Here is a 24,106-nt window from a genome sequence, read left to right as displayed (position 1 = left end):
TTTCTGGCTGACTGCACTTCCTTCTCCGCATTAATTGTTCAGAAGGGTTGCTGCTGTGGGATGCTACTTCTCCAACCCCATGGATGGAGGGTGCTTCCCCACCGAATACTTGGCTTCTCTCAGCTGGGATATGAAATCCTGGTGAGGGTGGGAGGAAGATTATCCTGCCATCACCACTGTTCTAAATTTCTCAAGAAACACTGCTTCAGTCTTCAAGACTTCACCTTTTACCGGCACTAATTTCACTTCCATAGGGTGTGTGAGGGATAATGGTGTCCGTATGGCAGGTATTCAACTGTGGTTATTTTGGTTTGCAATAGAGGCCTGTTCCACAGTTCTGAGGAGGTGCCTGTTGCACTCCCAAGGGTACCATTCCAGGATGGCAGAGGGGGCAGCAGCCATGTGTACCAGGACACTGCTGGCTCTTCCCCTTGCTCCCCAACTATCGGGGAGCAAAAGTTCATGGCTTGCATGTGTAGTGCCCTGAGACCTCATACTAGGGTGAGGTGAAGTCGCTGCTCTACAGCCTTGGCTGAGAGCCAGCTGGCCTTTAGCTCATGCGGTAGAGCACGGGGCTTTAGCACCAGGGACAGAACCTGCGATCATAGGGGCTAAAGCCCTGTGCTGTACTGCATGAGCTAAAGGCCAGCTGGCTCTCAGCCAAGGCTGTAGAGCAGCGACTTCACTCACCCTAGTATGAGGTCTCAGGGCCTCTGGGTACTACACGTGCATGCCCCTCGGTCCTGGCCAATGAAAGGTGAGGGGCAGAGGGGTAATTCACAGAATCTGCGCACTTCCCCTGGCTCCCCAGTAGTCCTCGGACCAAGATGCGTTCCGGTATGTGCAGCTGGTGCCCCTTGCCCTCCCAAAATGGCCCCCTTGTTCATTCACTGTGTTGAATTTAGGGGCTGAGAGATGAAGTTGGGTTCGATCCTCTACTTCAGAGACCCTTCCCTCTTGTGATTAATCACAGTGAGGTCCTGAGCCCACCAGGCACTTTTGCACAAGTTTAAGTCTTCAGAGGGATGACTCACGTGTACAAAGTTACACGTGTATTTTGAGCGTGTGGCGGGAGTAGGGGCTCACTCTGTTTTCATTGTGGATGAGCCATCTTGTTCCTCCAAGATTCTCTGTGAGCTACATGGGCGGGGGAGGGAGGGAGTAGAGGAGGGGGAAAATGAACAGATCTGTGACGATAACCAGAGACATGTCAGAGTGGGAGACCCACTCCTTGTGGGTCAAATCCTGGTGCCACTGAAGTCAATGCGAGTTTTCCCTGTTGATATCAATGGGCCTGGGATTTGACATTGATGCAGTAATTCTGCTCTGCAGCAGATGCAAAGAGAAATTCTCTCTCTCACATTGTTTAAGGAGAGGAGTCAAGATTGTGTTTTAGTTTCTCCTCCTGCAACCCTGCCTCAACGTCTGTAAACAGATGCCATTGTTCTAAATCAATCAGACTTTTTTTGTTTTCCAGACACGTGTGTGGGCGGAGGCGGGGAGCAGCCAATTAAAACATTTTATTATGGCTTAAAACAAAGCTCCTTAACAGCCATCGAGATCTTCTTTGTTTTGGCACAGGGCCCCTGCCACATGAAGGAAAGGAGAGAAAAGTTTTGCTATGTAACAAATTATTTATACCCAACAGGGAGGGGGAAACCCCAACCTCTTCCATTTATAGTTGAATTGTTTTGAGCCTTTACTAATGTTGACATTTCCTAAATAGTTTAAAATTTATTTATGCACACTTTCAAAACTAAGCTTGGAATGTTTTCTGTGTCTTTTTAATAGACTCTGCTGTTAAATTATTTTCAAGAGACAGGATTTAGAACTACAATTCTAACAGAAATGACAGGCTCCTGCTAACTTGGTTATACAATGTGGTAGACGCCTGCCAAAATCTCTTGGAAAAGAAACTTTCAGGCTTTTAAAAGGTTCTTTTTACTGTAAAAAATAATGCTAAGGATAATAAAGTATTAACCACAAATGGTGTAGACCTTAAATGAGCTACAAACTAGTTAAATCTATTCCACTCAGTTCAATCCCTTCAGTGCTTTGCAACTAAAACCATGGAGTCGGGATTTATCTAAAATGAAGGCACTAGGGACATGCAAGAGAAATGGTAATTACAATTTGCAAATATTAGTCTGACACTTTTTGTGTATGTGTGTAGAAATCCTGACAGCTCTGATTTGCGTGTTCTGCCAAATAGTGCTCTACGGAGATTAGAGGGGATCCTTTTACGGCAGGCCATCATCATATCTGCAGCTCATTAAAACTTTGTGGAGAATGAGAACTTGCAGAGAATAGGAAGCCGTCAGAACCTTCAGAGGGACTTTTGGTACACGCTGGTTGAAAGGTGTTTGAGAAGGGAGCCTTGGGTCTGACAAACTGGAATTTTAGTACGCCTCTCCATTCACAGTGGGGCAAAATAATTGGTCATCAGTGACTACTAATTTGGTTTAGTAGCCAGAGGCATTTTTTTTCTTCCTAGAAAATCAATGACAGCGCAGAGGTCTGTTCAATGTGATTCAGCTCAAGACGGGTCCTCATTTAGCTCTTGATGCTCCTTCAGCTGGAGACAGCTATTTTGTTAAGATGAAATTTAAATCTATTCACAATACTTGACTCGGAGTGGCACCAAGAGGAGCCATCACTGTAGTCAAGATTGTGTCCATTTCCCCAAACTTATTTTCGGAGATTTTAAAATACCTTCCATTTTTTAAAAAAAAAACAAAATTGGGCAAGAGTTGGTATTAAGGACTTTGCTCGGGAGGGATGCTTAAGACATAAGCGTTTTAATCACTGTTGTAAAAGGGCACAAGTTATATTTGTGGGTGCTTTTCTGTGCTTTGTGTAAGTCTAAAGCAGATCAGCTAGAAGTGTTTAGGGCAAAACTGAGTTCTTGCATTGTCCAGGCAGATCTGAGCTCCAATATGTTGTTTTCCTGACATTTCAGGTCACTTCCTGATGATAGTCAGGGAAAGCAAAATGGCAGAATTGGCCACTGGATTCACCCCTTTCTAGGAACTATTGTAAAAACTGACCCTGGCAAATGGGGCTTTAATATAAGCAGGACTTAGCCCAACATTGAATTTATGTTATAAACCAGGGGTGGGGAAACTTTACTTCAGTCAGAGGCCGCTAGCTCACAGAAAAATCAATCGGAGACTATAAACCAGTGAGATGCCAAAAAATAAGACCCTTACCTTGCACTCGACTTGGGGATTGCCCCCCAGCAGCAGGAGCCTGTGCTCCAATCCCACAAAGGAGCGCTGAGGCTCAGAGACATACTGTGGGGCTGTAATGGGAGCTCCAGCTCGCCCCCCTGTGGGGAGAGGCCATGAAGCTAACCACAGGCTGGATCAAAAGTAAGCTGAGGTTTGGATCCAGCCTGTGAGCCTTAGATTCCCCAGCCCTGCTAGAAAGCATAACGGTGCCAAAGAATTGATTAGATTTATTACATCACTGCTCTGCCTGAGGGCTTAATCAATTTTTTTAAGTGGGAAGAGTGTACAGGACAGATTTTGTACCATGAACAGCGAGTTAAGCTGAGTTCTTTTGTGGAACGTTGCTGCTGTTCTTCACAGTTTTCCCTGCAGTATAACTGACTTAGGAGGTCAGGGAGTTAAAGGCACAAAAGCCAGGACCATTTAGATCAGAACACGGCTACAAACGCAAATGTGGCAAGTACAAACTCAGGGTGTTTTTTTAAATGCATATAGGGTGCAAAAATGTCTTGCAACGGAGGGTGCATTCACCAATATTTTTTTTTTTTTTTTTTTTTGATTCTGGAAATTCAGCCCCAGAAGGACTGGCTCAGTAAAACTGAAGCCCAAGATAAGAGTTAGGGTTGAACTTTATCCATAAGCTCATGTCCCCAAACATAGGGTGATTTCACTTGTACCAATGGCTCAGTGTCTGGTTGGCTGTCAGATTCAAGTGGAGTGCCCCAAGGATCAGTTCTAGGGCCAGTATTGTTCAACATCTTTATTAATGATTTGGATGAGGGAATGGATTGCTCCTTCAGCAAATTTGTGGGTGACACTAAGATAAGGGGACAGGAAGGTACATTGGAAAGTAGGAATAGGGTCCAGAGTGGCCTAGATAAATTGAAGGATTGGGCGAAAAGTAATCTCATGAGGTTCAACAAGGACAAGTTCAAAATCCTGCACTTGGGACAGAAGAATCAAAAGCATTGTTACATCTGGGGACCAACTGGCTAAGCAGCAGTGCAGCAGAAAAGGACCTGGGGATTACAGTGGATGAGAGGCTGGATATGTGTCAATGGTGTGCCCTTGTAGCCAAGAAGACTAATGGCATATTGGGGTACATTAGAAGGAGCATTTACAAAAGATCTAGAGAAGTTTATTATTCCCCTCTATTCAGCACTAGTGAGGCCACATCTGGAGTATGGCATCCAATTCTGGGGCCCCCAGTACAGAAGGGATGTGTATGCATTGAAGTGGGTCCAGTGGAGGGCAATGAAAATGACCTAGGGGCTGAAGCACATGACCTATGAGAAATCTTGTGGCACCCTATAGACTAACAAATTTATTTGAGCATAAGCTTTCCTGGGCAAAGACCCTCTCGTTAGATGGATTGGAGTGGAAATTCCAGAGGCTTTATTTTTATTGGAGCTTATTCTATAAGCTCTATAAGGCGCCATGTGACTTCTAATTTTTGTGGATACAGCCTAACATGGCTACCTCTGATATTTATGACCTATGAGGAGAGGCTGAGGAATCTGGGCTTATTTAGTTTGCAGAAGAGTGAGGGGTGCTTTGGTAGTAGCCTTCAACTTCCTTAAGGGGTGCTCTAAAGAGGATGGAGAGAGGCTGTTCTCAGTAGTGACAGATGGCAGAACAAGGAGCCATGGTCTAAAGTTACAGAGGGGGAAGTCTAGGTTAGGTGTTAGGAAAAACTGTTTCACCAGGAGGGTGGTGAAGCACTGGAATGGGTTGCCTAGGGAGGTGGTAGAATCTCTATTCCTAGAGTTTTTTAAGCCCAGGCTTGACAAAGTCCTGGCTGGGATGATTTAGTTGGCGGGAGCCCTCGTTTGGATAGAGGGCTGGACTCGATGACCTCCTGCGGTCCCTTCCAGCCCTAGGATTTTATGATTCTATATGTGCCACCCTAGAGTGTCTCAGGGTCAATATACAACTCCTGCCCTTGAGGTTTTTGCACTGTTTTTTTGGTAGTAATAAATGTTTACATTTAGATCTGTCTTCGTATGAGTGCTTTTTCTGTGTTGGTACATGCTGGTACTGTGTACCAGCACCTTGGCAGCCCAGCCATGGGAACCCTGGATAGGGGGTGGGGAGATCCCAACAGCCCCTGGGGCAGGGAGCTAGGTGGGGTGCCAAATCCCAGTTGGCAGCCTCTAGGGTGGGGAGCCAGCTGAGGCACCAGGCCCTGGCCAGCAGCCCCAGCCACAGGAACCCTGGCTAAGGGACGGTGGGTCCTCGCAGCCCCGCGGCAGGGAGCCGGCCGAGTATGGCTCCTCTCCTTCAACAGAAACAGCACTGCCTTGTACTATTAAAACCTGGCATGATTTAAGCCCCTTTTATACCCTCATTGTTCTAGCTACTTATTTTTAACCCCACTCTTTGCAGTTCTCTAATGGAAGGCTGCCGTTAATCCTATTCACAGGAACCCAATGGAGCCAATTTTTGGATGTTGTCTCCACTTTGTGGAATTTGGTTCCTGCTGATATGAGGAACTCTGAATCTCTCACTGCTTTCGTAGAAAGTCTTAAATTGAAGCTTTATTGGACAGGCTTTGATTGTGTTTACTCTCCTGCTTTGTTGTTGCTTTTGCTGTAAAGCACTATGAGACGCCGAGTACGGATAGCACCGAATAAGCTTTCCATTGTACCCTTTCCTGGAATATTCTCCTTGCTGCAGGAAGAGTTTTGTTTACATTGTGGGGAGATGTTACACTGCATCAACGTGGAGGGTGAATATTTGGTTGCAATTTGTTTGTGGGGAAACAATCACTTCTGGCTATGTGGTGGGACTTGTCACATTAAAATCTTGCTGCATCGCATCAGCCAGGAAAACATTATCGTCACAACAATGCAACTAGTACTGCAGGCCCTGGGGATGATGAGATTGGTTTTCAGACCTTTTAGTATGGCTCCCAGGGGGACTAACCTGGACCAGGTGTGTTGGCGTGGCTTAGTGCTCTTGGATGGGGCTTGGCCTGGAGCAGAAGGGGCAGAGCCAGGGGCAGCCAGACTTCAGCACTGCCTGGAATGCACCACCAAGGGCTCTGGCAGCGACTTAAAGGGACCGGGGCACCAGCTGCCTCTGCTGTTGCAGTGATGGTGGCCAGGAATCCTGGGCCTTCTTGAATTGCTGGGCCTTGGGGCAGTTGCCCCCTTTGATTTCCACCCTGCCCCCCACCCCCATCTCTCCCCTTGTTGGTGAGCCTAAAGCCTACCGGGTGCTAATTGCTGGGATGTCACACTGCAGAGAGGTAGCTGTCCCTTCTCATGGGAGAGAATGATACGGATTTACAGAATGAGTTCTTAACAACATGCTTGGATTTACTTCTTTATCCTCGTATATTATCATCATCCTTTTGGATATCCACTGAAAAACTCTCCCTGCTGAACTGGTCAGTGTACGCCCACTGACAGATGACTTGGGAGTGGTAGATGGCTTCACAATGTCAACTGGGGAACGGTGCTACTACACGGATGCCTCATCTGGAAATCAACTTGATTTCCTGAAACTCCCCACAGAAAAAGTTTGTCTCTTGGCAATATGCAAAAGAGACTATCTGAAGCAAGTGGAGTTTTCTGTGTGCCTCCTTTTGGCTTTTTGTTTTCTAAAAACAGATGGGACTTTATTTCTTTGCCATTGAGACGAACCTAGAATAACAATTCTGTAATCAGGCGATGGGGAAGGGACACACAGAGGCTTGCTTACAGTCTGGATAAGGTGCTGTAAAACTGTACTCGGACACTGAGAGTTATCCCAATCAATGACTACCATTCACCACATGATGGGCTCTGGGCAGAGACATACTGTGGGTCTGTACAGCACCTAGCACCATGAGGGTATTGGTCCTAATTCAGGCCTCAGTGCTATCACAATTTAAATAATAAAGAGCTAATGCTTTATACCAGGCTGCCTGGGCAGGTGTACAGCACAGAAAAATGCCAACTGCAGTAGCTGTATTATTCTGCTCTCTCCCCACTCTTCCTTGTTACTGATGAGCTAGAAGTAGCTATCTATCCACCATTAATTTGTCTCTCTGTATAGCCCAACAGGAATCTGGGGCATGATTACAGCTATGGCCCTGGCTTGGGAGGCAGGCATAGCCCAGCCCTCCCCCTGCACACTGACTGCCTTTCGCTTGCTTAATTGTTCCCCTTTGGCCAGCAGACCTGTCTGTTCTAACAAGGACAGTCAAGAGGAGGGGGAAGTAATTGAGGCACTTAACCACACTCACAAGCGTTGACTTCTGCAGCTAATTAGGAAAGAGGGCCACTGGGCTTTTTGTTATTTTTTAATTGTAGTTTATGCATAAAAGCTAATGGCAGAGGAGGGACGGATATTTAACAGCAAATTCTCGACTTCTAAATTTGTATAAAAGGTCATTTACAATTTCACAAGGGTAAATTCAATTAGCCGCTCCAAAAGTCCCTACACACATGCACACATATTAATAACGAGAGAGATGGCAAAACGGGCAAGTCATTGAGATCTTGCTGCTTTACTTTCCTAAGGAGCTTGCAAAATATACAGTAAAGTTACCCACACAGCTTTATAGAACTGTAAATGGGCCAGGCAATAAACCCACAGAGAAGCCTGAAAGAATGATCTCCACCTCTCCTCACATTTTATTAACTGCTGGAAAAAAATGGCAAGGGACAATTTGGTTAAAAATTGGAAAAATGGGGACCAATTTTTTTTGTAATCCTTATGCTGGTAAATCTCCCGGTGAAATTGGTGGGTATTTTGCCTACCCAGGGAGGCTGGATCTGCTGCGCTGCTGCTGCTGCAGATTAATCGGCATTTCCAGTGTTTTTATACTGTTCTGGAGAATGTGAGGAAATAACATATCGCTGTAGGCAGCCAATGAGAGAACTGAATAAGTGCTGGAAGATCAGTTATTTTGCTCAGAGGGCTCATGCGTATAGGACAGTGAAAAAGAATAAAACTGATCATAAACGCACACTTCTAAAAGATTTATCAGGTGCTCACAGCTGCACTTAGCAGTACAAATAATTGCAAAAGCACCAATTTGCTTTACTCTGCTTTCCCAAGCTAAGAATAGGAGAGACACCCTCGTAATGGACAGAGGCACATATCTTATACACAGGGTACTATATCCAGCAATAGCTAGCCATTCTGTAATTAACTTTATATATATGTTGGAAATTTGTACATAGGAACTGTGGCCAATTTAACCTGTTCTTTACAGAGAGTGAAAGTGAAATATCCACATTTCTCTTTCATAGTTGTTTGAAAGCCTCAGTTTCTTGCTCTCTAAAAACTGAGATAGGAAATAGTTATTATAGGAGTTGGTCACTGCAAACCAGCTGGGCTGTTGCTAAAGAGGAGTTGGAGTGTTGTGTTCTGGCTGCATTTTAATCAGCTTCAGCATTCAACGAACAACCATCCAAATCAACACATGAAGGAAGAGTTGGGGAAATCAGTCCATGTCCTTTACTTTCACTCGTCCATTGAAAGAACAGTTACAGCAAAAGTAAGGTGTTTGGATATCTGTATTAGAGCTGTATTAGATTTCTTTTGTGACATTTTTAAAAGAAAACTTCAATTTGTGCCCATCAGTTTTTCCTAAAATATTTACATTTTCATTGTAAAATCATACATATATTTTATAAAAATCAATTTTTTTGTGAAAATTTCCATTTGATCCCAAAAGCCGCTTTCTGTTCAAAAAAGTAAAATCAGTACAAATTTTTCAACCAGATATAATATATATATATATAGTCAAAGCCCACACATCACATAAGAGGGTTACACAGATGTGTGAGGCAAATTCTTTCCCCTTTCTTTGCCTGTTCAGGATAAGCAGTCTAGCTATTAAGCCATATGCTGTTCTCTTTATTCATCATGACCTACATAAGTAGGATAAGCAAGACTTGGTGGAATGTAAACAATTTTATGGCAGCTCATTTCCTCCTAAAAAGAAAAACCTCCAACAGCCTGAAGAAGTTAGTAGAAACCATAACTGCAGTGAATATCCATATTTCACCAGAACCAATGTTTGTAGGAGTACACTCAAAATTATTTAAAAGCAATAATAATACTTAACTTTTTATAGAGCATTTTGCATGTTCAAAGAACTGTGCAGACACTTAGAAGTGTGATATAAAAGAGATTCAACGTCGAGCTACCCTCCCACTAATTAGAAGAAAACATGCCTTGCTCTAGAAGTGTTTTCCAGTATGATAAAAGAATGGTGCTTCAAACAAGTTTCCCTCTTGACAACATGAGGACGGTGGTCAGGACAGTGAAAATACATTTGACTGCACTGGAAAGTTAATTGTCCAGATAGGGTTAGTTCTAATCTTGTCAAGTTAGTTTTACAATAGCAAACCATAGTGATCATATTTCTTACAACAACTCTGGAAATTCCAATTTCCAATGTATTTCCTGTGTCCCAATCTACTTCCTGGCAGGAAAGTGGAGTCTAGCAGAGCCCTGGTGAAACGTGAACATTCACTAAGTGAGAAACTGCTGCCAATCACAGTAAGCGTTCCAAACACTTATCACTAAAACCTGTGGAGATGTGGCTGTATGGTTAGGACATTGGCCAGGATTTGAGGTTTGAACCCAAGCCTTCCTCTTTTCCCCACAAACTTTTTGCTTAATGTCGGGCAAGTCACTTACACTTGGATTTTAAAGGTGTTTAGGCATCTAAAAATGCAGAGGTACCTGCTGGGATTTTCAACAGCAAGGTGCCCCTCCTATAGACTTTAAAAACGGTCACCTCTCGGTCTCGTCTGTGTCTTCGGGGGTTTACATTCCTTTAAAACTCTGCCCTCTGTCCCCTGTAATGTGAGGATAGCAGACATGTCCTACCACAAAGGAGTGCTGAGAATAAATTTATGAAGGATTGTGAAGTGCTCAGATACTGCTGGAATGGGGGCAAGACAAGTACCCTAGTTAGTGACGTCAAACCCATCTTTCAGCGCTGACACCATAGAGCAAGGTCTTCAAGTGAAGGTGCCAGGGAAATAAATGCAAAGGAAATGGTGACTGTAATCTGCAAAGCTTATATAGGTGTGTTACGCTTTGTGCAAGAGATGCTCATCTCACAAGGGTGTATTTAGCAATTGCAGGAGGTAACACTGATGACTGCAGCTTTCCTGGAGAAAGCCTAGAAACCCGTTTATGATACAGAGGGGGTGGAGCACGTGTACAGACAACAGCCCAGCCATTGTTCCAGCGCTTGTACTCAGCGGACACAGTCTCTGTTGCAAATTCTGGTTCACACAAGGTAGCTCTTGTAAAGATCAGAAGCTGGAGCATGAATCCAAGAAATCTGATTGGAGGATGCCCCAAGGGGGAGGCCAGGACCCTACCACATCCTCGTTAGTGCTGACCTTGGCACAAGCACTGCCTGCTGATGGATAGGCTATGGAGCTGGACAAGACCCTCGGGAACCACTGTATTATCTATTATTGTCCCATCAGCGCCTACCCTGACCCCTCCCAGCTCTGAATGCCACAGGCATCAGGGAGAGAATAAATCTATGTCTGATACTAAAAGAGAGAGAAGAAAAAGGAGATGAAAAATGTCCTTTTTATGACTCTTACAACAAAGCTGGCCACATGGTTTGTAGAAAACAATTCTCTGGGAAGGGGAGGGGTGGAATCAGCAAAAAGCACAGTGGCGAATCAACCCAGCTCATAGTAAACTAGTCCGAAGCACACTCATGACCTTCCAAGGTAAACCTCTATTGGAATAAACTGGCCCCATAATTTCAGCTTCACTCTAATGGTTCCAGCTCTGTGCATAGAAAACAAACCATGGAATATGCGTGCTTCAAGACTGCAAAATGCCATTCTCAAAAGCAAAAGATGATCTGCTCTGCTATGGAGAATGTGCAGATAGGGGTAGGATTAACAAGACCTTGATAGCAACCAAAACATGTTAGTTCACTTCTATTCTGGATGAGTCAAAATGATAGGCAGCTCTCAGAGCCCTTGGAGAATGCAGGGCATTAGATTCTGTGGGAGACATGGAGGCTTGTGTTATGATCGTGGGGCTGGTACCTGAAATTTAGGAGACCAGAGAAAATTCTTCCCTATTTTGAAAAGGAGCCCATGCATTATCCATAGGCACTAATATTGCATATGTACCTGGACTAGCAAAACTGCTTCATCCACATGAACTTATCTTTGCAACTCCTGCTGCTGTCCTGAAATAGGAATGAAAGAGCTGGATTCTGGGCATCTCTGGTGGCATATAGGGACCATGGCATGTCATGGGAGAGTACCCCAGTGCAGATGCAGAGCAGAACCAACAGAAGTGGCCCTGGGCTGCCTCTTCTAACAGCCTTCGAGTGATCACAGTGAGCTCTGCATGGGGTTCTGGAGTACTGTGCAGCCTATAGGCAGCTTAAGCAAAGGTCCTGCAGCAGCCCAGGATCCAGAAGAGACAAGGATACCATAAAGTCATCTTGCCTGCTGTTCCTGCTGAGTTGTGCTGTATCTCGGGAGGCAAGGCACAAGCAATGGCCTAAACAGTCTGAGGTAACTTTTGCTTCATTTGATTATGATGTTCACCAAAGACTATATAGTTTTTTTTTTTTTTTTTTTTTTCCCTAAGGACATTTGAAATCACAGCTCCTGGAATCCAGGAAAGGTACCACATGATGTGATTTATGGTCCCTACACCCCCCGCCCCCGGCTCCACACACCCACACTTTCACCTCCAAACTCCACTCCCCTGCTTAACTGAGAGTGCTCTCCCCAGCAGCCCCGGCTGAGACGTGTTGGGGGAGAGCTTTGAATCTGCAAACGGAAGTTAATTAAATGTAAATCAAGTGATTTTTGTGATAAACATTGGTTTGGATGCCTGACTTATCAAGGCCCAGAAATCCCCATCATGCATGAAGTCCATCCTGTGCATCTTGAATACACTTGAAGTCTTTAGTAGGCATTACAAATACCATTTAGTGTGGCTAGTATAATTTTCCAAGTCCTGCTTCATAAAACCAAGAGGCTGCTCGTGCCGAACCTCCCAGCCTAAAATAAACTGATGACAGGCCAAAGTCTACCCTGGTTTACAACTTCTGCAGCCCAGCTAAAACTAGTGTAAATTGAGACAGAATTGGACCCAATAGCTTTTGCCCTTGCTGGTGGTATCTTTTAACTCACCAGTTTTGAGAAGTAAGTTAAATACTCTGCTTTTACCAAAGTGGCCATAACTCCATAATAATCCTAGTAATTGGATTTTTTGTCCATAACATGCTTTTAAAGTAAAGAGATAAATACAGTCAATCTGCATAAAAGGTGGCTATTAAAGAACAGGCAAGATGTGCTACAACAGCTTTAAATTAGAAGACTGGTGTTGCTTTCCCTGATGCTGTGGGGTCTGGGTTTCAGTAAAACTTTTGAACCAGGCCTAGATCTCTTTCAGGCAGCCATTTAACCTCCCATTTGTGAAGAAATAAAGCAAAATTGATGTTGATTTTGGTCTGCGTTGGGGGATACTTTTGCAATATAAAAGCCCTTTTGCCTGCAATTTGCAGAGCAGCCCTGTCACATCAGCAAGGGCTGGTACTGATAAAGATAAAGCTTTATAGCTGGGGCATTTGCTACTAACAGCAAGCTAATGCTGCATTTTCATTTTGGTGCAATTAATGTTAATGTCCGCTCCGAAAATTGTCATTAAATACCATTTTAAAATCCATTCAATTTGCATATGCAAAGCCCATTTACTATCATGTAAAATACACACCACTGTTTATCATGTCTTTTCCCTGGAATTTGTAGCTGCTATTTATTTCTCGTTAATGATTAGGTTTCATTTTAAAACCTAGATTGTAATGTCTAGCTCAGCCCCTTGAGGAGAACAGATACACTACAAACTACAAGAGAAACTGTTCTGTGCAAGGTTCAGAAAGTATTTCAGATGCATTCTGGTGAGCCAAATGTTTGCATCACATAATTTTATTGGTTCTTAAATACTCCCATGTTGGCCAGCCTCCTTCTCCTCTCCATCTGATGGAAACCAGAGGGTAGAGAAACGTGGGGAAGACCAAAGCAGGACAGGACTGAAGGTAAAAGGCACAAGTTGGGATGTTTTCCACTTTTCGTTGTGGTCGACTAACCCCTCCCTGCAAAAGGCAGACTAGGAAATTAGACTGGCCAAGATGCAAATGGAAGAGCCCCATGCAACTATGGTGACTTCTCTAATTCCCAACTGCCACACCTCTCTCCTCACGCAGTTTTAAAAAAAAAAAAAAAAAAAAAGCCAGTGAAGGCGGCATTAATGCCGGCTGTGTGCTCCACAAAGGTGTCGCAGAGTGTAATAGACAACTCTCCCAGCCATGGCAGCACAACTACTGGCCCAGCTGAGGACTGAACAAGGTAATCTGGGCCCTGCGTGGCTCTACCCCACGGCCCATGATATGGCCCTGTGCCACAACTGGAGTGGCAATGGCATGGTAGTCCCCATCCCTCATGTACATGCAAAGGTACAAGCTCTTCCCCAGGAGTGGCAGCAGTGGAGCACCTTATTATTAACCTCAAGAGCCAGCACGTATCTGCTTCAGTGGGTGGGGTTCACTGGACAAAGGCAGGGCCCAGTTTGCATCTGAGGCCATGTCTACACTAGGGAAGGAAAGTCGATTGCATATATGCAATTCTAGCCACCGGTATTGCGTAGCTAGAATCAATGTATCTGCAATAGACTTACCTGGCAATCTGCACTCAAGAAAGTTGATGGGAGAGTTTTGTTGACCTCCCTTGTGCCTTGCCTCTCCATGAGGAGTACAGGGGTTGCTATCCACTCCTGATGGGTAGGGAAGCACAAAATCAACCTGATACTCAAAATCAAAGTCTGGAAGATCAACCCTGAGTAGGCTGATCATCTGAGGAAGTGTAGACTTAGCCTGACAGAACTGTTGTTTCAGGAAGTCTGCAGACTAAGACAGGAATTACAGCATCAGTCACACTTAGGCCATGTTTCAAAGTGTACTTGGCATCCATGAGGGCTAGATCTTTGGGGTCTTGTGAAGTGAAAGATGAGATTCTGATGTAACCACATGAGTCGGGGAGCTGGGTCCTTAGGCATGAGCTTATTGAGCCTAGCTTTAGCCATTCCTGGGCCTGTCCATGCTGATGTGGATGAGCAGAGCCCAGGGAAAATCCATAGGGAAGATCCATGCATGCAGTTGGCCAGAATCCCTGGAGTTTGGTGCACTGATGTCCCTGCAGATTTCTGCCTTTCTGTACATTTGTGAGCCAGCTGCTCCATATAGCCTTACCCTGAAGTGGAGAATATGCTGACTCTGGTGCTCTTTCTGGGCCATGTAGTTCTTGTGTTTTTGCAGAAGAGAGAAATGCATAGATCATAGTCTTATAATTACTGATAAATATGCGGGGATTAAACTCCTGCACAAAGTTCTGGATTTGACCAGAAGGTGCAGGTGCAGGGAAGTGTTTATCCCTCTCCATTCAACTCTGATGCAATTGCTTCAAGATATTGCAGTAAAGACACTAATGAATTGGAGGCTGTGTGGAGAAGAGTCACAAAAGTGATCGGGAACGAAAGGGCTGCATGGGAGAATAAGTAAAACATTTGTTTGGTTTGGCTAAGGAGGGATATGAATACCAAGGAGGAAGAGGAAGTATTTACAGCAATGGAAATATAACAGAGGCCTGGGATGAAAGTTTCATAGAGACAACTTAGGATGAATAAAACAAAAAAAAAATTGAGGTCCGTGAGCTGTGTTGGGCTGGTGAACATTCTCCCAAGGCAGATTCTGATCCCAGACAGATCAGAAAGCAGGAACAATTCTAAATTGAAAGAAAGGAGCTGGCTGACCAACAAGGTTTCTCGCCCCCCCCGCCACCCACATCATACAGTATTGCCAGCCTTGAGCATTGAGAAATCAAGACAGCTTCTTCATCCCCCAAGCATGAGACTGGTTTCAATATGAGAGCTTTTAAACTTTTGGGTTCTTTTTGATTGCACATTTGTGTTTTGAGATTTTTGGGGTCATGGTTTTCAAGCTTTTCTCCAACTACAAGGGCTAGACGCGTCTTCTGAAAATGGAAGCTGAGATTCTCACGTATTCACATGATTCTGGGAGCTGGCACTTTAAGCAAAACACCCCAAATTGCGAGACTTGTAATAAAATCAGCAGTATGAAAGTTGCTTTGGAGACAAAAAGAAATTTAAGTATTAGTAGCACAACAATAGAGAGAGTCAAATGGACAGATTGCAGCCAAAATCATTAGCATCCCTGTCACCTTAGGACCACACACAGTTTAAAACAAACCACCCAATGTACTAAATAGAGAACTATATTAAATGAATAACCTCAGAGGCACATGAAAGGGATGAAAAGCAAACATTCTGTGTGGCTCCTTCCATTATTGTTTGTATGATTTTATTGTTCATTTTAAAAACCCCAATAAATTAAACTCTCTGCAATAGGTTATGATTTGTATGTCAGTAGGGGCTGTCCCAGGCTAGAACTGCTGTTTTTCTGTCCCTGGATGACTTTAAATTGAGCTTTCTAATCTCTCATCTCTCTTAACCAAGACTGAGTTATTTTGCTTTGTTAGAACTCAGTGTATGTTTTATTCCTGATTGCACCTGTATAGGTGTAGAGAAATGGCGATTCAAGTCCTATGTTCTTTATTCTGCATACACAATGACTATTTGATGACCTATGTCTTTGGATGTTTATCTCCAAACATAGAGGTCCGCCCATATGCACGAACAAAGTATGTAGAGCCTGAAACTCTAATGTCCTGAACATGTGTAATCATTTATACCAGTAAAAAATAAGTAGGTAGATATCTGATACTAGACTGCACGCCTGCAATTAACCATGCCTCTAATTAACTCCTGGTTCAAAACTCCATCCACAAAAGGAGTAGGAGGACCAATCCCCCTTTAGAAAATACGTTTTGCTCTAATCCTTTAACTCGTATAACTTGAATCCAAGTAATTGAGATGCTCTGAGATTGTGGGCTAGCTTCTCCATTGCCCAGCACCTCATGTTGTCATTTACATCAGTGTAAAGTGGATGCCAAATCTGAATTGTATACCTATTTTGTACTCATGTAAATGGTTACGCAGGTGTATGATAATAGAGAATCAGACCCTGTGTACTATGCCAGGAGCTGAAGTGCTCCAGCATAGGAGTCTCTTGAAACATGGCTGCATTTCTGCATCTCCAAACAGTGACTTAAGGGAGGTTTGATGGGAGCAGAAACGCTGTAGTGAAGGAGTTTCTTAAAACACACTCAACTCTGCCATCCGCATCTCCAGAATTTGAGCTATTGGCATCCCAAACAGGGCAGTGGTGTGAGCCTAGACAAAGCACAGATCAGCCACAGCAGCATATAGAGGTCTTGCTGTCTGACTGCATGCACATAGTTAAGTAGTATTTTACACCCTCTTTCTACTGGTGTAAATAACATTATGTTCTGGGCTATGGAAAAATTTAGCCCATAATCCCAGCGCTTTGCCTGCCTGCAAGCTATTAGTTAAAGGAAAGGGTCAAATATATTTTAAAGGGGTTTGGCTTCAGTTCTGCAACTCCTTTTATGGATGGCATCTTATACCAGCAGTTTATTGGGGTATAGTTAATTGTGGGCATGTAGGCTACCCTAGACAGCTATCTCAAAACAATCTGATGACAAGACATCTCACAGCTGATGTGACTAATTTTGTGCTTTTGTCCTGAGTCAGCTGCTCCCCTTCTGGTGAGTCAGGAGATGTGTATGTTGGAGCTGAGTGTGTTTTAGGTGACTCCTAGGCTACAGCACTTCTGTCAATAGCAAACCTCCCTTAAGTCCCTCTTTGGAGATGCGTAGAAGAGGACCAGATCTGAGTGGAGAATCTAGCCCTTAGAGTAGCCTGGGGTTTCTCCCGCTTACCGTGCTAGAATTCCATAGGTCCTATCTGGAGGTAGTTTGGGGGGGGCTTTCTTAAAACGACTCTCATCATCTTCACTGCAGCGGATGTCGTGGGACTGGCGGTACAGGTTGTATTCACGTGCTGTGACATAACCAGCCTTAAGAGCTCCACGGTTCATGGCTATGTAATTCCGTGGCATCTCCCTTGGGGAAGGAGGCTTGGGTTTCATTGAGTGCCAGCAGCCTATTGCTAAGGACAGAAAGCAATATAAGAGCCAGAACAAAGACCATTCCTAGAAATCATTTTGAATAACTTGTCCTGGGTAGATCTCATTCTGGTGCAGAGGGACCACTCAAGGCCCCTGTACATCATCAGTGGGGACTGAGTGATGCATAGGCCTTCTGCTAATCCTCTACTCAAAGTGAAATTCTAAAAATTCAAATGGCATTCACATCAGTGCTGTATATGCAGAGACCACCAAGAGCTGGCAAAAATCCATAAATCTGAAGCACAGAGCTTCTCACATAAATTGTTGATGTCTGCCACAATTTCCGCCCCCCCATTTACAAATGCCCACCAATTTTGATAAAGTTGTCCCTTTTTTCTTCACTGAAAGTTTACATGAATTTTCCTAAGTGTCCAATGTAACAGCCCGCTGTGGGATAATTCATGCCTGTCTCTATTTTTGCACATCAGCAAAAGTTTCTGCAAAGTTAGGTCAGCCTTAAAAGTTATAAGGAACTGTAACAAACCTTGAGTTTGTGAGTAGCATTGCATCGTCTTAGAAAAATTTTGGAAACGCTGAGGAAGCCCTCTGCTCTAGGACAAATGGGTCACAATAACTTGACTTTGTCTTGATTGAAATGCAAGGTTATTGTCATATCTTCCACATTATCTATGTGAAAAAGTTTTTCCTGTGTTTGAGTGCCAGGCTCAGCAATTTGATACAAGTCACAGCAAAGGCCTTGTGTATATTTGGAATTAACCCTGTTTTGATCATCAGCGTCCAGCCATTGGTGTAGCTGCACTAATACAACCCCTACATGTAAAGAAGGCAAGCTGTGACTTGCACCAGTTGACGTTACACTGGTTTTAAACAGGAGTAAACTCATGTGGAGCACATTACAACTTTCCTTGTCTACAGTTTCATAGCTTGCACTGCTGCAGCTAAGCCTGCAGTTTGGTATTGATGATTGAATCCCAAATATATACAAGGCCAGGGATACTCGCATGCAACAGTTAACAAAAACCACGGATGGCATTCCCATGAGCAGGTTAAGTGCTGGAGTTCTTACTCAGCCTCTGCAGCTCAATGAGGCATGTTTAGACGGCGGTTGCTATTTTGGGACACCTAATGTACCCCAAAATAGCAACTCTGCAGCTTTTCCCCATGCTCAAAATAGCTCTTTGTGAGGGGGAGACTGAACTTTCAGAATAGGCACATACTTCAAAATTTGGTGCCGAATGGATGGCACCAAGCTCAAAATAAGATATTTTGAGATAATTTGCAAACGGCAAATTACATAAATTATTTAAGATACAAATGCAGTCTAAATTGCAGCCTGTGGCCTGAGTGATTCTCCCCTACTGGTATTAGGACCTTAAGAAGTACAAGGCATGTTGTTACATTCAAACCTGCAGGTTGTTTGGTGATATCCAGGTGAGGGGAACCTTTTAATAGCCTCTAATGGCATATCTGATCTTTGCCTTGTCATACCTTCAGGTACTCCTCCATCAGCCCCATGAATGTATAGCCCATATGCAAAGTCATAGCCTGGAAGAGTGTAGCAGCTTCTCCGAGGTTTTCCTAGTTCTGCCTGCAAAAGGAAGAATGGGAAGATTAAAGTTTTTTCTTAATCAGTTAAGCCCCCTGAAAATATGGATTTGTGATTTAAAAACTAAGCCAGTGAGGCCCTGTTCACAGTTTGGGATCTTTTTGAAAAGTTTCTCATGTTGCTAACACCTATTTGGTTTCTCTAGTGCCGACAGTGCTTGGACTTGTCACATGGATATGTTGCTGGCATTTTAAGTACAATTCAACTTACCCTGAGGAGAGTTAAGCAGCACAGGTCCTTAATTACATTTAGCCTCCCTCCTCTTTAAGACAAATGTCTAGAATAGAGGCATTTGTCAGCAAAATGTCCATTTTGTTGACAAAACCCATGAAGCATCCAGATTCCCAAGGGTGTTCTGTCAACAGTAAGTCGACGGAAGGCAGCATTTTTGTTGACAGGTGTACCCAGCTTACCATGAGGCAGAACGCCTCTGTCAACAGAGATCTGTTGACAAAAAGCCAGTCTGGACATTCCGGGGGCCCTTCTGTTGATAGAAAGGGCTTCTGGGATACAGGGCAACCCTGTCTGCTGTGCTTCCAGTTAGCTGTTTTGCCGACTATAGCAGGTGGGCAGTCCAGCTGTTCTCTGTCAACAGAGCGGATCTCTCTTGCAATCCTCTTGGCAGTCTGACCATGATCTGTTGACAGAAGATATCTTCTGACAAAAACTTCTGCCGACAAATCCCACAAGTCAAGACATAGCCCGAGTGGTAGTGTTTGTAGCTCTAAAGCAGTTTGGATCAGAAGATGGGCATGATGGGATGGGGGGAAGCAAACACCATTCTTACATTTTTGTCAGAGAAAAGCATTACTCAGCAGGTTTGTCCACAGAAGTTTGTGCCAACATTTGCATTAGTGGGTTGTGTGTAGCTTTTTTCAATCCATGTGTATTTGACTCCCCCCTCCCCGCCCCCGATTCAAATGAAAACCAAATATCGAAACAAAACTTAATCAAAACCATCAATATTCACCAGGTTTTGAGTCCAAACCAGGAGAAACTGTAAATTTTGAATGATTTTTATCTCAATCATAAACCAACCTAACTTTACTGGAAAAGGGGAGCAAGACTGGTTTAAGAATATATGGATTTGAAATATTAAAATGATGTGTTCAAATCTGCTTGGTTAATGCTGAATATGTATATCTGCTTGAACAAGGTTATTGGAGGGCTACTTCTGCAAATTATACTTTTTCAGTGTCAGAAAGCCCTTAAATATTTTTTGGCTCAGTTCTGTGCGTCTTTCATTTACAAGTTGTACATGCCTTTTGAAAACTGACATTAACCCCACTATCTTGCTGTCTCATTCATGCCCAGGAATTATCAATAATTTCTGAGAAACCAAATCTAAGCGGTCAACCAGGGAAAGAAAACGAGAAATATTAGTGACAGATATTTGTGGCTCAGAAAAGAAAATGTGAACACTGTAACTTGGCTTTTATTTATTTTTAACATTCACTCCATTTTGCTCCCCTGCAGTTATCAACTATTGCAGCTTTGTGGGATTAAACAACCTCGCTTCACTCCTTTATCTTTGGAATATGATTTCCATGGTGAAGTCACTCTGCGATACGAGTGTCTTGAAACCTTATTGGCTTGGGAAAGGGAGGAGGCAAAGGGGAAAGTGGTGTTGACTGGCTGCCCGAAAGCTGATGTCTAGTTAGGTTGTGCTTTCAGATGGCTGGAGCAAGCTTAGGCAGTGAGTTCTCAAATCCTTGGAAGCAGACCCTGTTTCTTTCAGTGTGGCTTGAGACAGAATATATATTCAGTCTAGAGAGGGTATAAATATGAAGTTTCTGGTTTGTGTATCATAAGATCAGCATGGTGGGATGGGTGTGGCAAATCTTAGCTTGAGCTACAAGCGGATGTTTCAAAATCCTCAGCAGTCAGACAGCGATATTTACATGACTGTTCATGCTCCAGGGTCAAGATCCTTTTGTGATGTGGTAGGCACGTCTTTGGACCAAACAGTTCCCTGTTGGCAAAGCCTAAGCCAAAAAGATGGAAGAGTTTCTTTGGAAGGGCAATATAAAACCATTCCCATGCTAACCTGACACCTGCAGGGCCTGTACAGAGGCTCTAGCACTCCTAGTTCAGTAGACTCTGTGCACTCTTATGGTAAGGATTTAGCCCTAGGATTGAGGAGTGGCAGATACCTTGTGCCATGCCAGCAAACCCATTCTTCTTTGCAATGTTGCTCCTGCTCAGTGGACCAAGAACTGCAATGCACTGAGAGCAGAGGTGTCAAAGGTATAGGTCGCATCTCGCCTGCAGAGCAATTTTAATCTGGCCTGCCGACTTCCAATGAATCTTGGCTACATAGCCCTTCCCACTCAGACTGCGCTATGGGGCTTTGATTTGTAGAGCACACCAGTGTGCCTCATTCCAACTTTCCCAAATAAACCCTGCTTGCACGCACTGATCTAGTCCCTGTTCCAGACCTACGTTGGCTTGCACTAAGGAAGACATGGTGTGCAGCAGCAGGGTCCCCAGGCAGGAGTCAGAGCAAAACATACCCATGGGTTCCCCAGATCACACCTCTGCAATCCAGAGTACAGCACAGCCATTCAGCAAAACCCCAAGTACACATGTCAGACTGCTTGGATGTGTTTTAGAGGTGCTGGAGAGTGTAAAGTCTCAGTGGAAGCTGGTAAGTACCCAGGCAAAGGAAAAGGGCACAGAAGAGGGCTTACCTGCAAGCTGGAGAGGCGACACCCCAACCTGGCAAGTCAAAGAACAGGCAACTTAACATGAGTGAAATGGTGAGTTCTGACTGTGGCCACTAGACCAGCAGAGGTCTCTTTAAATGAAAATAATAAAAATAAACAAAAGAAGGGTCTGAAACACCCTTCCTTGTACTCTTCCCTTCCTTACTACTTTATTCAGCTTGTGATTAGTGGCCACCAGGTCTTCACTGGTCAGTTAAATCTATGTAATTGTCACCCTGGTTTATTTTTAATCTCTATTTAAACAACTCTGGCTGATGGTGGCCCCTACCAAGTGGCAGGGTGTCTGGATCAGGCCTGTCAGGTGGAGGAGGTCAATGCCCATGATTTAAAGTGTCCTGTCCCCATGGAGGGGGCAGTATTTGTCAGGTGAGTGCTTCAGTCTGCAAATGGACTCAGCCCTGCATCCATTCTTCTGCAGAGCAAAACCATTACCAATAAAAGGGCTAAGAAACAGCTCTATAAAATGAAAATTTTGGTTCAGACACATGGGGGGATGGGCAGGAGAGAAATCCTGCTATACTGAACCACTGTAAGCTCTATTCAGCCTCTGAGTAGCATTACCCTGGGGTGAACATAACTTAAATCTCTTACAGCTCTATTGCATTACCCCACCTCCTCCAGGCAGGGGGTTGGATGAGGTGCAATATGACAATACCTGTAAGAAATTGAAGGACAGGGTGGAGTACCAGAGGTTGGGGTGTATGTTGCAGGGTGTGGGGGGAGCTCAGGGCAGGGGGCTGATGCATGGGGAGGAGGTGGGTATCAAGTCATATGGCTAAAGCACTCCCACCTCCCCCATCCTACTAATGCTGCTTGTTGCTTGCTCTTGCCCTTCTGCCACTGAGCAAGAGGAAAGCAGTGCAGGTCACTCCTCCTCTGCCCCCCGTCCTCAGCCACCAAGAGGGATGCAGGTGAGCTGTGTACTTTCCTCTTTCTCCCTGACCATGATGGAAGGGGGACAGCAAGCAAAAAGCAGCATCGGTAGGAATGGGGTGGGGGGTGCGAGGGTAGCTTCAGCCCCACCATCCTCCCTAATGGTACCTGGAGGAGAGGGGACTTGGGCAGTCCTGGAAAGATGTGGCACGTGCCCCCAGCCAGCCCCTTTTTACCTATCTGCCACTTAATGTGGCACCCTGCAGGAAAAGCCTGGGAGCCTGCCTGGAAGTGCACTGCATCTCCTACAGCAGAGTGTCCCAGCAAGCACTTACTGGAGCCAGGCAGCAGCTTACTTTGAACCTCTGGCATTATCCCATTCTACAAATGGGGAAAATAAAGCACCTAGGGGTGAAAAATAATCTGCCCAAGGTCACATGCTGCACCAGTGGCAGATTAGGAATTGAATTTAAGTCTCTTGTTACCCAGCCTTTAACAGCAAGGGAAGCCTCACCTTTATCAATTGTTCTGTACATAGTGATTTTAGATCTATCTCTAGTAAATGACCAGGAACTGTGAGAATTAGTGACTGGAGGGTGGGAAAATTTAGCAATGAATAAGGCTGAACCTAGTACTAAATTTCCTTCCTATTGAAAATGTCTCTGCAAAAACAATGCATCTACCTTTTGATTAAAAACTCCAGATTAGCAGTTTTAGAGAGAGGCTCTACTAGATGTTGTTGATTACTGCAAGGTTTACAAATATGCACCCTGGTTCCAGAGACTGTCTATTCAAAAGGTCTGCAGGGAGTTTGTACGTGATGCCACCTTCATGCAATTACATGTAACACAGAACCAATAAACAGCCTCCTCCTGAGCAGCAGGAAAAATTTGACATAGGTTGTGGTTTTATAGCGTTTTTCAAGTACACAAGAACAAGCTTTTCCCTGGGATCCTATCCTGATATTGCAGAAAAGGAGGATTTGCCATCAGAAATTAGTTATTAGAATGAAGGATGCATGAGTTGTGAAGAAGTAGAAAACCCGGCAGAGGTCTGTGACACGCTTGCAAATCTGTGTGGAAAAATTATGATTCTTTTTTTTTTTTTTTTTTTTTTTTAAAAAAAGCATGGGGCACTTTTGTTTCATAGCCTAGGGGCTTGAAATTGATTCTCTTTTGCATTACCTGTTGTGCCATCAGTTATACAGCTGCTCAGTGAGTGCACAGAAGCATCTGGTCGCATTTCACAGCCCTTGTGTGCAAGTGACTACACAAGATGCAGGGTAAAGGAGAATCTGGCTCCCTAGGTCAAACCGTGAGCGAACGCCACTGAGGTCGATGGAATGAAGAGGTTCTGAACACCACCTAGAATTTGGTCATATGGATCCTTCCATTCACCTGCTCTTTTATACAAGGAAGATACCTTCACCGCCATAGAAGGAAGGCAATATTTGTAACAGTCGGAAATTGAAGTTTGCCTCATTTATGAATTAGCAAAGAGCTGCTATAACTTCATCCTTCAGTTTAAGTTGTCATCGGGTGATCAGATGATCCTACGTTACTGTGTGTGTGAGAGAGGCACC

The 24,106-nt window shown here is 44.2% G+C and overlaps 1 protein-coding gene across 1 annotated transcript in view; it reads right to left on the bottom strand.

The window, feature by feature from the left end:
• CFAP77 (cilia and flagella associated protein 77) overlaps positions 1-24,106 on the bottom strand; it is a 112,109-nt gene that overhangs the window by 25,304 nt on the left and 62,699 nt on the right. The window contains exons 2-3 of the mRNA XM_075015536.1: positions 18,808-18,907; positions 17,111-17,339 (exon numbers count right to left, since the gene is read on the bottom strand). Coding sequence (XP_074871637.1) covers positions 17,111-17,339; positions 18,808-18,907 — 329 coding nt within the window. The remainder of the gene's footprint in view (positions 1-17,110; positions 17,340-18,807; positions 18,908-24,106) is intronic.

The sequence above is a fragment of the Carettochelys insculpta genome, chromosome 21 (assembly GCF_033958435.1).
Source record: "Carettochelys insculpta isolate YL-2023 chromosome 21, ASM3395843v1, whole genome shotgun sequence".
Classification (NCBI taxonomy): domain Eukaryota; kingdom Metazoa; phylum Chordata; order Testudines; family Carettochelyidae; genus Carettochelys; species Carettochelys insculpta.
This window is presented reverse-complemented; position numbering and strand designations above follow the sequence as displayed.